Genomic DNA, 16,245 nt, shown 5'->3' on the forward strand with positions numbered 1-16,245 from the left:
TTGTTGTTTCAACTCTAAGCTTTTTTTATTATGAGTTTGTGTGCATGTGTGTGTGTGTGTGTGTGTGTGTGTGTGTGTGTGTGTGTCTGCTTGCTTGCTTTGTTTGGGTTTGTTTTTATGACTAAATCTTACAATGGAGCCCAAATTGGCCTCAAACTCACTACCCTCCTGCCTCAGCCTCCTGAGGGCTGGAAGGACAGGCAAGCACCGTGCCTTACCATTGTTAGCTCTTCTGTTTGTATGCGCTAGCTCAGTATCTCTTCCTCTGTCCTCTCCTCTCAGCTAACATAAGGCTGTCATCACTGGTCCTGTTGCCTCTATGTGGAACAGGATCCACTGCTTGGCACAGCTCCAGCTTAGACGCCTCTTCATCCTTCAGTACAGCTGCAGTGATGCCAGCGTGGGTGCCCATACCGCACACCCTGCCCGTCCCCTTAAAGCTCCCCTCGTGTCTCTCTGAAGTGCTTATGCTCTGTACCTGGAGGTAATAATTGTGTTACACACCCTTACCAAACTGTCCCATGCCCAGCACTGGATAAGCAAGGGTGATGGCCAGAAGTGAGGGGAGTGTCGACACAGTGCCTCAGGAGCTGGCCCAGTGCTGGGCCCTGTGCAGTGTGTGTAACATTCATACCCACATCCCCTTGGATGTAAATCTGGACTTTGAGGAACTTTTCTCATGCTAACTCCCCCCCACCCCCTACCTAGTCTCATCTACCTTAAGGGATACATCCTCCAAGGCAGTGAAGCCAGTGTCTCCCAGGGAGGTAGGTTTTATATATCACTTTCACTCTGAGAAAGGAATGGGAAGGGAGCTGGGAAGGAAAGATGGACAAGCAGAAGTTACTTTACTTAATATAAAAATACATAGTAGCCAGTTGTGGTAGTGCACAAATGTAATTCCAGCACTTAGGAGAGGGAAGGAGGAGGATCAGAAGATCAGAGTCATCCTCAGCTATATAATGAATTCCAGGCCAGCCTGGCCTACATGAGACCCTATCGAAAAAATAAGAAATAGAGGTTGGAGAAATGGCTCAGCAATTAAAAGCACTTGCTGCTCTTGCAGAGGGCCAGAGCTCAGTTCTCAGCACCTACATCAGGCAGTTCACAGGGGATCTAATGCAGCTCCAGGGGATAAATGCAGCTCCAGGGGATCTAATGCAGCTCCAGGGGATGCAGCTCCAGGGGATAAATGCAGCTCCAGGGGATCTAATGCAGCTCCAGGGGATGCAGCTCCAGGGGATAAATGCAGCTCCAGGGGATCTAATGCTGTCTTCTAGCGTCCTCAGGCACCCATGCATATGTGGTATACACACACTCATACACATACACATAAATAAAAATAAAAAGCTTCAAAAACAAACAAAAAGCTGGGCGTGGTGGTACACACCTTTAATCCTAGCACTTGGGAGGCAGAGGCAGGTAGATCTCTGGGAGTTTGAGGCCAGCCTGGTCTATATAGTAAGTTTCAGGCCAGCCTGGGCTACATGACGAGACCTTGACTCAAAAAACAAAAATAGTAAATTCCTTTTTAAAAAAAAAATTTAAAAAGGGCCAGGTGGGATGGCTCAGCTGTTAAGAACACTGGTTGTTCTTGCAGAAAACCCAGGTTCAAATCCCAGCACCCACATGGCAGCTAACAACTGTCTGTAACTCCAGTTCCAGGGGATCTGACGGCCGCTTTTGTCCTCTCCTGGCATTGCACAACACAGGTGCACTTACCTACATGCAGGCAATACATGCATACACATAAAATAAAAATAATAAATAAAATATTTTTTAAAATTAAAAAAGAAATAATAATATGTATAGGAGTAGAAAAGTATGACAGTATCATATAAATAGCTTAAAAAGTTGAAGGCACATAGGCAGAGACTAGATTAGTGGTTGGGAAGAATTTCACAGAACACAGACTGTCATACAAACTAGTTTTGGAAATGTAGAGCACACATGGTCTAGATGTGTTAATTAATTTGATTACAGGAGTTTTCACAAGTGTATGCATATATGAAGATCATCAGTTGGTGTATATTGATTATATACAATTTTTCTGGTAAAGTGTTTTTTAGAGAGTCATTCATTTTCATTTTATGTGTATGTCTACCTACATATATGTAAGTGTACCCTGTGTGTTCTTGGTGCAGAGGCCAGAAGAGGGCAGCAGATCCCTTAGAACTGGAGTTACAGGCAGTTGTGTGCCACCATGTGGATGCTGGGAACTGAACTTGGGTCCTCTGGAAAAGTAGCAAATGATCCTCACCACTGAGCAGCCTCTCCAGCTCCTAGTTAAATGGGCTTTTTGGGGGGTTGTTTTTTGTTTGTTTGTTTGTTTGTTTGTTTTGTTTTGTTTTGTTTTGTTTGGTCTTTTTGAGACAGGGTCTCCCTGTAGCCCCAGCTGTCCTGGAACTCCCTATGTAGACCAGGCTGGCCTTGAACTCATAGAGATCCACCTGCCTCTGCCTCCTGAGTTCAAGGATTAAAGGCGTGTACTATATTAAAACATTCAGTGAGCCCAAAGAAAACAAATAGCAATGATTCAGTTATCTGAAGCCTTAGCAGGAGTGCTGACACAGCCATCATGAAGCAAGAATGGGTAAAGGCTCAGGGAGGTGAAGCTGACTCCCGACTCTCGGAGCTGAGTGAGTAGAGAAGGAGAAAGGAGAGAAAGAATGTGCATCCATCAGGCGCTCTCGTGCCCATCAGTCCAGTTGGGCCCTGTAAGAAAACTATTCCCTTCCTTCTTTTGCAGCTGTTAAAACAAATCTCAGAGAATTAGAGTGATGGCTTAAAGTCACATGTGACAGATTATTAAATTCCTGTATTAGCCTGTCCCATCTACTGCAACACACCACAGACTGTGGAGTTTAAACACGAAAACCTTACTTCCTCACAGCTCTGGAGTCTGGAAGTCTAAGGTCAGACCAGCTTGGTTGAGCTCTGGCTTGTGGTTGGCCACCTTCTCCCTGTGTGCTCGCGTGGTCTCTCCTCCATGAATACATGAAGCAAGAGACAGAGAGTGCATCTGAGAGCGAGTGCACAGCCCATGGTGTCTTTTCCAGTAAGGAAAAGACTGGGACCCCATCCTCATGATCTCCTCTAACCCTAATCGTCTCCAAGATATCTGCCAATTCCATTGGGTGTTCAGGCTTCAGTATTTCTATTTAGACGGGGTCAAGGGGTCAAACCATTTTGCTTTTTCACCCCGCACAGAAACAGCAAGAGCTTTGTTTTTCCTTTCACTTTTTGTGTGTGCCTGCTTGTCCTGGGGATCGCTCATCTCAGAGCTGGGCACTGTGTGCCAGTGGGGTACCCCAAGCTGTCTTCAACGGCAGTGAACTTAGAGAACTCCCTGGGTTTTTTTTAAATGTTTTTTTATTATTTTTATTTTTTGTATATGCGTGTATTGCCTGCATGTAGGTAAGTGCACCTATCTTGTGCAATGCCCCATGGAGGTCAGAAGAGGCTGTTGGATCCCCTGGGACTGGAGTTAGGACAGCTGTTAGCTGCCATGTGGGTGCTGGGATTCGAACCTGGGTCTTCTTCAAGAACAACCAGTATTCTTAACAGCTAAGCCATCTCTCCAGCCTGAGAACCCCCTGGGTTTTTAGGACCGCCTTCATCTCTCTCTACATACGCAGCATCTTCCTTCCTTCCTCCCTCCCTCCCTCCTTCCCTCCCTCCCTCCCTCCCTCCCTCCCTCCCTCAATTTTCTCTTTTTCTCTTGAGGCAGGGTCTCACTGGCTGGCATAGAACTCTCTATGTAGACCAGACTGGCCTCAGAGTCAAAAAAATCTACATGCCTCTGCCTACTAAGTGCTGGGATTCAAGGCATACACACCCCACCATGCCCTGCCACGTTCATTTTTAAACACTAGGCAAGCATTCAACCAACTGAGCTACATTCCCAGCCTATCATATTTTAAATGATAGAACTTCTCTCAACTGATTTTCTTTGGGAAGTTATATATCCCTCTGTGACCCCATCTTCCCCTTTGGAGGAAGAGATTGCTTAAGGGAAAAAGCCAGGATGAGGTCTTAAGAGAGGCCCCTCTGTGTAGGTCTTCCCTGTGTGGAGACGAGCTGAGTCAGAAGTGTGTGTCACAGCTCTGTTCCCCTGCAGGGCCCCACTTCAACACATGTATTGCGGATCATGGAACGGCTGTTGAGAAGGATCAACCGGACGGTGATTGGGATGAGCCGGCAGTCTCCTCACATCGTGAGTGTCACTCAGTGGCCCACACTCAGGCGCCCGATCTCCCTGTGTTCCATCTGCCTGTGGGGACTAGTGTCTGGACACTGAGCTCAAGTGGTCCCATCACATCACAGTCTTCAGTTATAACTCCAAGCAGGTGTCAGCTCCCTCGTGAGCTTTCTGCCCCAGGTTGGATGGTCCTCAGTAGAACCACCAGGCCCTTTTAAAGTTCAAGGGAAAAAAAATGAATGTCTTAAAGAATTTGTGTTTAGTGTGCTTTTAGAAAGCCCAGTGTTGATCTGGCCTCCCGGTCCGTCCACTATGTCAGATAGTTGTCAGTAAAGAGTGTAACTGACAGCAGAGGTAACTGCAGATTGTTCATCATTAAAATTAGCAATTTACTGACTGCACCAAAAGGTGAAGTTAGATTTTAATTAGAGGACCTTTCTGTACAGTTCAAAGAAGGATCTTTGATGGCATATTTTCCGTTTTGAAGGAGTGTCTTAAGACTACAACAAGCAGAAGTAAAAAAGTAGATAGCAGGAGGCAGATAGAAGCAGCAGGCACACAGACATCATCACACCAGTTTACCATAGCCATCTGGCAGAGATGACTGGAGTAGCCAGATTAAGACAGCAACCAAGACAACATCATCAAATCAGGGTCTTAGAACATCCAGCAGAAATCAACTGAGGAAGTTGAAGCAGGCAGCCAGAGTTCTTGATTGAGCTGTCGCCATGGATGATCTTCCCATGGCTGAACTACTGGCCTCCTATTCCCACTGTAGGAATTTCTGTGTCACGGGATAAACGGTATTAATCTCTCTTGGAAATAGTTTGCCTTCTAGCTGTGTGTGTGTGTGTGTGTGTGTGTGTGTGTGTGTGTGTGTGTGTGTGTGATGAAAGCAGAAGGGGGAGGGGGGGGGAGACAGGTATATTGCCAGCATATAGGTAAGTGCACCCGTGTCGTGCAATGCCCGCGGAAGACAGAAGATGCTGTTGGCATTCCTGGAACTGGAGTTACAGACAGTCGCTAGCTGCCATGTGGGTGCTGGGATTCGAATCCGGGTCTTCTGCAAGAACAGTCAGTGTTCTTAACCGCTGAGCCATCTCTCCAGCCCCTAGTTGTCCTTTTTTTGAAAAAATATATTTTATGTGTATGCCTGATTTGCTTGTGTGTATGTAAGTGTACCACATGCATGCAGTGCCCATAGAGACCAGAGAAGGGTGTTGGATCCTCTGGAACTGGAGTTACAGATGGTTGTTAGTCACCATGTGGGGTGCAGATCAAGGCTAGCCGGTCCTCTGATAGAACAGCAAGTGTTCACTGAGCCATCTCTCCCGCCCCCTCTTCTAGCTGGTCTTAAGAAGTCATGTTTCTTTTTAAAATTACATTTATTTATGCTGTGCGTGTATATGTGCAAGTACAGGGGAACACATGTATGTCATCATGGATGTGTGGAAAGTCAGAGGACAGCTTGTGGGAGTTAGTCCTCTCTTTCTACCATGTGGGTCCCAAGGAGTGCACTGAGGTCATCAAGCTTGGCAGTAAGCACTTTTACCTGCTGAGCCATTTCACTACCCAAGGACACAATGTTTTCAATACCCTTAGCTGCTTGCTGTTTTCCTTTTCCCTGAGCTAGGGAACCAGCCCGCCCCAGGAAAACATGTTTCGGAGAACACTTGAAGTAAACATGCTGGACCTCCTCCATCTCAGAGTCTGCTTTCAACAAGCTTAAACAGCAGCTGGGTATGGTGGTGCATGCCTTTAATCCCAATACTCAGGAGGCAGAGGCAGGCGGATCTCTGTGAGATCAAGGCTAGCCTGGTCTATATAGTGAGTTCCAGGCCAGCCAGGACTACAGGGAGACCCTGTCTCAAAACAAACATAAAAGTCTAAACAGCACATGACAAGGACAAAGGACAAAAACGCTGCTCTTAAATTTCTGTCATAGGTAAAAAGCATTCATCTGTTCAACAAATATGAAACTATTGAGATGCTCCTGTGAACAAAATAGACACAACACTCACTGCCTTTGGGAAACTGACCTTCTAGTAGGAAGAGTCGTGACAGAGTAAAGCACATGTGCCTGTTAGATGGAGACAGGTGCTTGGACAAAGGCATCCACCAGAATAAGCAAAAGTGAGAGTGAGGAGTCATTGATTTAAATAAGGTGCTTACAAATAGCTTCCCCCAAGAAGGTAGAATTTGGACAGAACCATGAAGGAGCCGTCAGGAGGAATCAGGGAGGGGCTCTTACGAAGAGCCCTGCTGGGGCAGAAACCCTACAGGGTGCCGTGAAGAATCGCAGGAGAGAGAACTGAATCCAGTGAGAATACAAGTGTTGCTAAACATCTCTAATGGTTTGAAGCCCAATCTATTCCAAAAGGTAGTGTAGAAGGGTTCAGGTCTTGCATAGAAGGATTAGGTAGGACACCCCTGGATCTCGAATCTGAGAGGTAAGTGTTCCTACAGGAAGGCATCCTCTCTGAAAATGAAGGTTTCTTCCTGTGAAGTCAAGGCTCTTACCCTCAGAGCAGTAGAATTTTTGGCAAAGAAATGCTAACTCATGGGCTATCCAGATGGCTCAGCAGGTAAACGTGCTGTCAAACCTGATAATAAATGAGTTTGATCTCTGGGACCCACATAGTAGATGGAGAGTACAGACTCCCAAAAATTTCCTCTGACCTTCACAAGTGTGCCATGATACATACATGTGGACACAAAATAGTAAACAAAGTAAAGAAGAGGCAAAAAGATTTCTAAAGTGGAAGCTGGGCATGATGGTGCACATCTTTAATCCTAGCACTTGAGAGGCAGAAGCAGGCCTCTGTGAGATTGAGGTCAGCCTGGTCTACATAGTGAGTTCCAGGCCAACTGGGGCAAAAGAGAGACCTTGTCTCAACCCCGACCAAATATTTCTAAAGTAAAATCACTAGGTGTCATAAAACTCAGTGGCCCTAAAATGGAGAATCAAGATGCTCAATCTCAACACTGTTTGCTCATGTAATAAGGTACATCTTAAGGTATTGAAAAAAGCAAAACTGATAGTAATTGTCACTATTTATAGCTGAAATGACCAGCATTTCTTTGAAACAGGAAGGTCGACAGAAAAGTTAGTAGAACTAATGAAAACTTTACTAAGTAGCGGGTTTAGAAATAAACATGTTCAGTGGTCTTTCCATAAAACAGGCAGCTATTTAGGGAGTTAAAAGAGAATTCTGATTCACTGCGCCACAGAAATAATAAGTGAGATACAGATAAATGAACAGCCGAGTACATGTAATAATGGAAGGCTCACTTGTCACATTGGAAAATAACTAAAATCATAGTAGATGCATGCAATGGTGTGTATATATATGTATATATATATATGAATGTATATACACATAATAAAACAGAACTGAGGGAATTTAAAGGCAGAACAATTATATGAAAATTCCCTTTTCAGTAAAGAAACAAGATTTTTGATTTAATATAATTTGAAAAGTGAATTAACAATTTGGGGAAAAATTGAATTTGACTTTGATTTTGTGCTATACCTTCAAGATAAATGTCAAATGAAATGAAGGGTTCTGTGTTAAAATATTAAGTCACAGAGCAGCTGGGGACAGTATAAAGGGAAGGGTTATGTATCTGATCTTATAAGAAAAGGGATTCTTGAATTTCAAAGTATTAAAAAAAAGATTCTGCGTGATGAAAATTTAAATCCCTGTATTTGAAAATAAATATGTGAAATCAAGGTCATGCACCAAATTGTAAAATTAGTTATCACACGTACTAGGAGCTAATAGCCTTAATATATACTACTATAAGCTGCTGCTAAGTAGATAAAACTTTAATAGAAAAATAAGTACAGAATGTGAACAGAAAGACTACGATGTAGCTTAATGGGCAGAGTGCTTCTTGGTCTACACAAGACCCTGGGTTTGAACCCCAGCACCACATGAACCAAGGCTATGCACACCTGTATCTCAGCACTCAGGAATTGGGGACAGGAAGATCTAAAGTTCAAGGTTATCCTCTATTATATAGGGAATTGGAAGTTAGCCTGGGCTACATGAGACCCTGTCTCAAAAAACAATATGAATAAAAAACAAAATGAAAAACAAAACAAAACTGGACCTAAACTATATGGATTGAATGGTTAATTCAGAACAAATGCAATGCAAATTAAAGAAGGTGAAATTAAATTAAAAATCCAGCATAGGCAAGAGCCCACAGAAACAAATAGCTTTTGATTGTGGTGTAAATACAAGTTTATGATAATTGTAAAATATGTCAAAAGCCTTAGTATAATCAATTTACATTGCCTTATTGGTAGGAAAAAATAACCATTTTAAGGAAAGCAAATAAGGCAAGCATCCGTTTAGAAATAAGGGGTCTCTCCTTGCTGTTTGGAAGTATGCCCACCCTCCTAAGAGTAGTTGTACCTTGGCTCCTCTGTGCCAAGTTCATTTAAATTCATGTGGCATTTGTATCTGCAAGAGTACGAAAGGGTGGTACCCCAGATGTTTGTCCTCTAACTCAAAAAGGAAGTCTTCGACTCAAGTTTGTGTAAAGGGAAGAACACCCAGAGTGTAAGCTCTCAACTTCACAAGTAGAAATTGCAATTATCACATAGTTATCTGTCTTCTTTGAGACAGGCACAGAGTTCCATATGATTCACAGACTAAGGGTCACTGGCTAAAGTGTTCTAGAGTCAAAGAAATGGCATGCAGGGTTCTAGTGAGAGAATTAACGTTTCCTGTCCTCCCCACCCTTTGCCCTCCCAACACTGCTGCAGGTTAAGCATCCCTTTTCAGGGATACTTGAGACCAAGGTATTTAGATTAGGGAGATTTTTATGTTTTAGACTATTTGCATAAACCTTACTGGTTGATCATCCACAATCCAAAAAATCCAAAATGCTTCAAAAGTCTAAATCTCAGAGCATTTCAGATTTTCCATTACGGATGCTCGACCGGCACCTTTCTTTTTCTTCCTGACCTTCCTCTACATTCAGATTTGGCTCATCTAAGTATGTCAGATGTTGCTCCATGAACTTTTCCACTACAACTCTGTCCCCATGAGAAACTCAAAAGCCACAAGCTAGTTTACCTTAACTGGTAATCTTACTATCCCTAGACCAAGAGAATTCCAAAGTCACAGCCAGGTTTCCTGACTCACACTAGTAGGTACTTAAAGCAGAAATAACTTTGGGCCTTTGGGAGGAAGTGAGTTTCCAGTTCTGAGGGTCCCTGCAGAGCTTCCTGAGTAGAAAACGCCAAATGCATGACATCTCATGATGTCTGTTTCATCCGTTTGTCTGTGGAACCTTGAATCTGTGCTGCTTTTCTCTTCCAGGGCAGCTTCGTGGCTTGTATGATTGCCATCTTACGACAAATGGAAGACAGTCACTACAGCCACTACATCAGCACCTTCAAAACCAAACAGGACATCATCGTAAGTTGTCTGCTCTGGGTGCTGGTAACGCAAAAGCTCTTGCTGTTGTTGCTGTTGTTGTCGTTTTTGAGACAAGTCTTGCCTCGTAGCCCAGACTGACCTCAAGCTCCCATGATCCTCCTGCCTCATCTCCTGAGCACCACCAGGCTCCTCTGAAGATGGATCGTATTTAGCGAACAGTAACTGAAACTGAGCATCTTGAGTCTAAGATTTTCTTTCCCAACCATCTGCAGTATGACGTGCTGTCCACAGACAGCTAATTCTTACTTTCCCCTTGATAGAATTTAAAGAAGAGGTCAGTTCATTCTCCAAACGATCGTCGCTCTTGGACAAGTGAGGGCCCTTGTTTAGAAACATTTGGAGTATCTTCTTGCCCTGCCAAGAGGATAATGTCTCGTGTAAGGAAACGCTTGTTCCTTGGGCCTTGGCATGGAATAATCTTCTTGACCATGTATAACAGTTCTTCAGAATGTGCTCAGCAGGCAGCCTCCTTTTACAGAGGAAACAAGAACACACACACACACACACACGCATGCATGCATGCACGCACACGGCCCCTTACAGTGTTTGGAAGCCACCCTCCGATGCTTTAAACAGAACATTGTTGTCATAGTTACTGAAAGCATGCATCACCCAAGGCCTTCAGGGAACTCTTAGTGGAAGTAAGCTGTCTGTCAAGTTCTGATCTTGCTGAGCAGTGGACCCAGCCTGGGCTGGATGGCAAGCTGATCTCAGATGGCTTCTTCCATCCATGTGCGGTTACGTCTTCTCCATGCTCTAGATTCTCTCTTGCTACCTGTATTATGCCAAGCACGTGTGGCCAGTGTACCAAAGGAGATTCAACTCCATCCCTCACTGTCTTCCTTTCCTGCAGTGCCCAAGTGATAGACAAAGACAGGAAATTGGAGAGAATGTGTTGTTAGTCCATTTATGGACCCTCATAGTGTTGGTTCACTTGGCTTAAGCTGTGAGCCCAAGGGGAGGCAGCATGGTACAGGAATCAGCCATATGTGGCCGTGTCTGTAGTGACCAATGCAAAACAATCCGGACAGATTGGGGGTGGCGCCGGGGGGCAGGGCTTGGAGGGGGGACTGAGGTAGTTGAGTGAACTCTGGGGCAGATGGTGTAGCAGATGACACAGGTTTTGAATTTTGAGTATTCCACTTTCTTGAATGAAATTTGAAGGAAGCTACTTGATGTCATTAAACCATTTCCCTCATCTGTAAACATGTCAACCTTGAGCATTAATATGAGTGGTAATTAAATCTGTGTCTGGAGAATGCCTAGCTTTGTGCCATGCATGCATTCAAAGCCTGTGAGAAGCAGCTTTTTATAATAATACTTTTACTATTATTCATTGGTAAGAAAACATTAAAATATCCTAGTGATTTTTTTTCTTTCAAATTTCCTTCAGAAAGCAAGTAAAGTAGGACATTCTGAATCCACAGACAGACAGTTTGGATCCACAATTAAGTAGGAAGTGAAAAACCTTCCCTCCTGTGTGGCAGACCATGGTGATCTTTTCCCCCAAGTCTCTGTCTCCAAGCAGGAGCTAATGCTTGGGGGAGTGAGGTGTCATGGAGACACTAATCCCCAGGAGCAAAGCTATTGTATGCAGTGAGGCCTCTTCCTCCCCAGAGACTGTCCTGCCCCAATTCCTGCTGCCATAGGCATAAACCCCATAGGAACCTTGTCTGTAGTGGACAATGGGCGGTCTTGGGATTCTCTGCTTGAAGATGCCATCTGTTAACTCAAATTACCAAGTGTTGACTATCAAGGAATTATCAGGTGCAGCTTGCTGGCATCTCAATTTAATCCTTGTCTCACAACCTGTAATTTTGTTGTTGTTGATTTGAGCAAAAAAGTAAGCAGAATAGTTAATAAGCACTTTAAATGTATACTCAAAATATCCTAAACTCATGGAAAATGTCTACATTCCAAACATGAGTGAGTCTGATTTATTATTGAATCAGAAGGACCAATCCAGGGCAGAAAGGCTTCCAGGCCAGAACCTGTCCCAATCCTGTGCCATGGGGCACCCAAAGTGAATCTATTCATAGACTAACCAACAGCTCAGAAAAACATTAGAAATGGGTGTCCTGCCAGGCGTGAGTTCCACCTGTAATCCCAGCCCTGGGGAAGTGGAGATGGGAGGACAGCTTCAGCTACATAGCAAGTTCAATACTAGCCTGGGCTATGTGAGACCCTGTCTCCAAATGGATGATTGACAGATAGATAGATGATAGATAGATAGATAGATAGATAGATAGATAGATAGATAGATGATTGAATGATAGATAGATAGATAGATAGATAGATGATAGATAGATAGATGGATGATATAGATAGATAGATAGATAGATAGATAGATAGATAGATAGATAGATAGATAGATAGATAGATAGATAGATAGATAGATAGATAGATAGATAGATAGATAGATAGATAGATAGATAGATAGATAGATAGATAGATGATAGACAGACAGACAGATAGACAGACAGATATAGATGGAAGGATGGATGGATGGATGGATGGATGGATGGATGGATGGACAGGTAGGTGTAGGCATCCTGTCTCTCCAGTGCAGGGTTCTTAGCACTACATGATATGCTTCTGAATGTGTGACTATGTGGGATAGTGTTCAAGAAAGCAAACTGGATTTTCTTTTCAGTGATCACAGTGGAAAAAGTCTAAATTTAGTTAAGTAGTAAAAATGATTTCAAGACATGTATGTTTTGTTTTTCAGTCTGGCTATTCTATTTCTGAGTTGCTTTTTGCTCACAGTCCCCTTTAGGCAAGACTAGCCATTTTATTATCCTGTGCTCTATGTGCCTGTATAAATAATACAGTCCTCACAAGCCACTATGACCATCTCCTTTCAGGACCCTTTTTTCTGGGCTACATATGATAACATTTCTGCAAAGGGAAGAATTATGACCCTTCTGCTTGTGTGGCAATTTTCTTTTCACTGTAGTCAAGAAAAATAAACTCCTATCTGTTAAAAGTTGGTGATTTTAATTTTTAAGTGCAAGCACTTTTATTTTTATTTTTATTTATTTATTTTTTGTCTTTTTGAGACAGGGTCTCCCTGTAGCCCCAGCTATCCTGGAACTCACTATGTAGACCAGGCTGGCTTCAAACTCACAGAGATCCGCCTGACTCTGCCTCCCAAGCGCTGGGATTAAAGGGGTGCACCACCACGCCCGGCACAAGCACTTATTTTTAAGTGCATATTCACACAGCAACAGCAGAAGACCGAAGAAATAAGGCCTGTAAACATGGGGTCCAGCTTCCCCAATCTCTGTCCTGCCTCTCCTGGTTCCTCATTTCTGTGACCATTCAGCTTTTCTTGGCCTTTTGGTACCATATGTAAAGTGTGGATAATTTTGTATGTCCATTTTCCTTATAAAGTCGTGCAGTACAAAAAAATAAAATCATAATCCAAGGGTGGTATTGAACACCTACAATCCTAATACTTGGGAGGCTGAAGCAGGAGGCCAGCTTGGGTTCCACAGCAAGATCCTGTCTCATGATACCAAAACAAAATAAATCAAATCACACAATAGTTACATATAAGAATGCATTGTATCCAGGCCAGCTGGGGCTACAGGGAGACCCTGTCTCAAAAAGACCAAAAATAAAAGGAAGAATTCATGATCAACCTCATGGAAAAGGTCATACCATATCCCAGCACTGTGTTATCTAGATATAGGGAGCCTTCTGTTCACCTGCTGAAAGAAAGGCTATTTGAGCCTGTTTCCCCAACTGTTCCTCCTTTGCTCTCCACAGGACTTCCTAATGGAAACCTTTATCATGTTTAAGGATCTGATTGGAAAGAATGTATATGCCAAAGATTGGATGGTCATGAACATGACACAGAGCAGGTGAGATCACCCATGGCCAATCCAGAGGCTTCGACCTTTAACACCCTGGTCAGCTGTGCAGACTTTAAGCTGTTATATCCCCCTGCCTCAAACCCTCTCACCTGTAAAATGAGGATCTTCCCTCTTTTCGACCCTAATGTGTGTGCTTGAGACCTCCATTTCACCGAGCTCCCACTGGCCATCTCTGCTTTCCTGGGCTGGTGTCTTCATCATCCTCTTGTTAATCCACTCGACGTCAGCTCCCCATACCCTGTCCCAGTGTTTCCACAGCCTCCTTATCCTGATGTCTTTCCAGCAGTTCCTTCCCACAGTTTCCCTATACATGTAACCTGTGTGCCAACCAGACGTGCTCCTGGTTCCTGGCACGTTCTCTGACTTACTTGCTGCTGTGGCCTGCTGTGCCTTCTCTTTCATCTCTGGTATTCAGCCCCACTCCATTGCTCATGGCCCTTCCCAAACACCCCTCCAATGGGACCTTCTGTCCCAACCTGATATGAATGTTAATCTTTTCCTCCTTTTGATTTCTCACACCTCTTTGAAACTCTGTCATGGAATTTTTTCCCACATTCTCTGTTGGAACATAACTACATTTATAAGTGGTAAGAATCCATCACTGTTCATAAGACTGGGAATTATATTTTTGAGCATATCACCATGGTATCTTAGCATTGTTGCCCAGTGATTAAATACTTGTTGAGTAGACATGGAATGAACTAAATATATATGATGTTGCATTTTATATTATTATATTGTATTACATTATATTTATTATAGCTTTTGGATTTTCTTAACGAGTCAAATAAGCCAAATCATTAAAATAAACATGATTTACTCTCCATGGCCCTGATACCCAATCAGCAAAAGTTTTTCCAACGAGGTAGAGATTAGAGAACAACTGTACCTGAAAACCTGACCTGTAAAAGGGAAATACTGTAGTATGTAGCAGAATGGCCTGTAGTGAACAGCTGCCTGGGGGCTCCAGTGGCCTGGGCTTGTAGCTTCTGTGCCACCCTCAGGGAACTTGTGCTATAGACCCGAGACTCTGGCAGGCAGCCAGGGACCCTGAGCTTCTGTGGCTCCTTCCATAGACTGGCTGTGAACGGCCTCTAAGGACACTGGTAGGTACTCTTGCATTTCCTAGCCAGTTCCTTGGTTCATGTCCGAAGTAGGTGGGGAAATATCTCCAAGGACACAGGGCTGCCTTCTTCATCTGTGCCTTCCTCCCTAGGGTTTTCCTCCGTGCTATTAATCAGTTTGCTGAAGTTCTCACGAGATGCTTCATGGACCAGGCAAGCTTTGAACTTCAGGTAATTATCCACCCACCTGGAAGTCTCTGGAATTTATTTTATTTTATATTTTATTTTTTGGTCTTTTTGAAGTAGGGTCTCCCTGTAACCCCAGCTGTCCTGGAACTCACCATGTAGACCAGGCTGGCCTTGAACTCACAGAGATCCACCTGCCTCTACCTCCTGAGTGCTGGGACTACAGGCGCGCGCCACCATGCCCGGCAAATTCTTAACCACAGGAAGAGAATATCTCACTTAGGAAAGTGGTACCTCAAGCTTTATCACTGCCAAATAAAGGCTTTCAGATTTCCCAAAGCACACATTCTTGAAACAGTTCTCCAAACACAATAAAATGTATTTTCTTTTTCATTATATAAAATAACACAGGGGCTGGAAAGATGGCTCAGTGGTTAAGATCACTGGCTGCTCTTCCAGAGGGCCTGGGTTTGGTTCTCAGCACCCACATGGCAGCTAACAACCACCAGTTCCAGGGGATTTGATGCCCTCTTCTGGCCTCTGTGGGCACTGCATGACACAGGTGCACTTACATATATGGAGGCAAAACACTCATAAAATAAATTAGGGGCTGGAGAGATGGGTCAGCGGTTAAGAGCGCTGACTGCTCTAGCAGAGGACCTGTGTTCGATTCCCAGCACCCACATGGTGGCTACAAACCGTCCTTAACTCCAGTTCCAGGGGAATCCAAAGCCCTCTTCTGACCTCCGCGGCATTGCACGACACAGGTGCACTCACATACATGCAGGCAATACACTCCTACACATAAAATAAAAATAATAAATAAAATAAACTTAAAAACAAATAATTTTAAAAAACAACACACCTGTAAACAGAAAGAGCCAACCTATAATAGAAAATATACCTAAATAAAAAAAAGAAAATACAAATACCATAGTCTCCTTTACCCTCTGAGAGTCAGTCCAGGACCACCAGAGGACGCCCGCAACCTCAGACAGTACTGAACCTATGGGCACTGTATTCCTTTGCATAGACACCTGTGATAACGCTCGCTTTATGCATCTGGCATGTATGAGATTAACACCAACCAGGAATGGGAAAGCAGAACAATTATGGCAGGATAATAAAGTTGGTGTGAATGTGATGTCCAGTGAAATAAATGCTAATATTTTCAGACCACAGTGGACTGCAGATAACTGAAACTTCAGAAAGCAAAGTCTCAGATAAGGGAGATTGCTCTAGTCCTTTCTTTTATTGCTAGCACCTTCATGTCGAGCCTGTGTACATATATGCGAACATACATATGCATGCAGGGTTACAGACAGAGACCAGATAGCTCTGCTACAGCAGATGGGTTCAGTTCATAAGCACACTGTTGCTATTATTACACTGAGTACCTGAAAAACAGGTAACCAGTAGCTTCATCTTCATTTATTCCTTCATCTAATCAATAGGAGTGT

The 16,245-nt window shown here is 43.6% G+C and overlaps 1 protein-coding gene across 1 annotated transcript in view; it reads left to right on the plus strand.

The window, feature by feature from the left end:
• The window catches only part of Dock5 (dedicator of cytokinesis 5), a 220,180-nt gene that overhangs the window by 162,021 nt on the left and 41,914 nt on the right, over nucleotides 1–16,245 (plus strand). Inside the window, exons 27-30 of the mRNA XM_008830960.3 lie at nucleotides 4,121–4,216; nucleotides 9,538–9,636; nucleotides 13,429–13,523; nucleotides 14,752–14,830. Coding sequence (XP_008829182.1) covers nucleotides 4,121–4,216; nucleotides 9,538–9,636; nucleotides 13,429–13,523; nucleotides 14,752–14,830 — 369 coding nt within the window. The remainder of the gene's footprint in view (nucleotides 1–4,120; nucleotides 4,217–9,537; nucleotides 9,637–13,428; nucleotides 13,524–14,751; nucleotides 14,831–16,245) is intronic.

Source organism: Nannospalax galili, unplaced genomic scaffold (assembly GCF_000622305.1).
Source record: "Nannospalax galili isolate Female #2095 unplaced genomic scaffold, S.galili_v1.0 scaffold915, whole genome shotgun sequence".
Lineage (NCBI taxonomy): Eukaryota > Metazoa > Chordata > Mammalia > Rodentia > Spalacidae > Nannospalax > Nannospalax galili.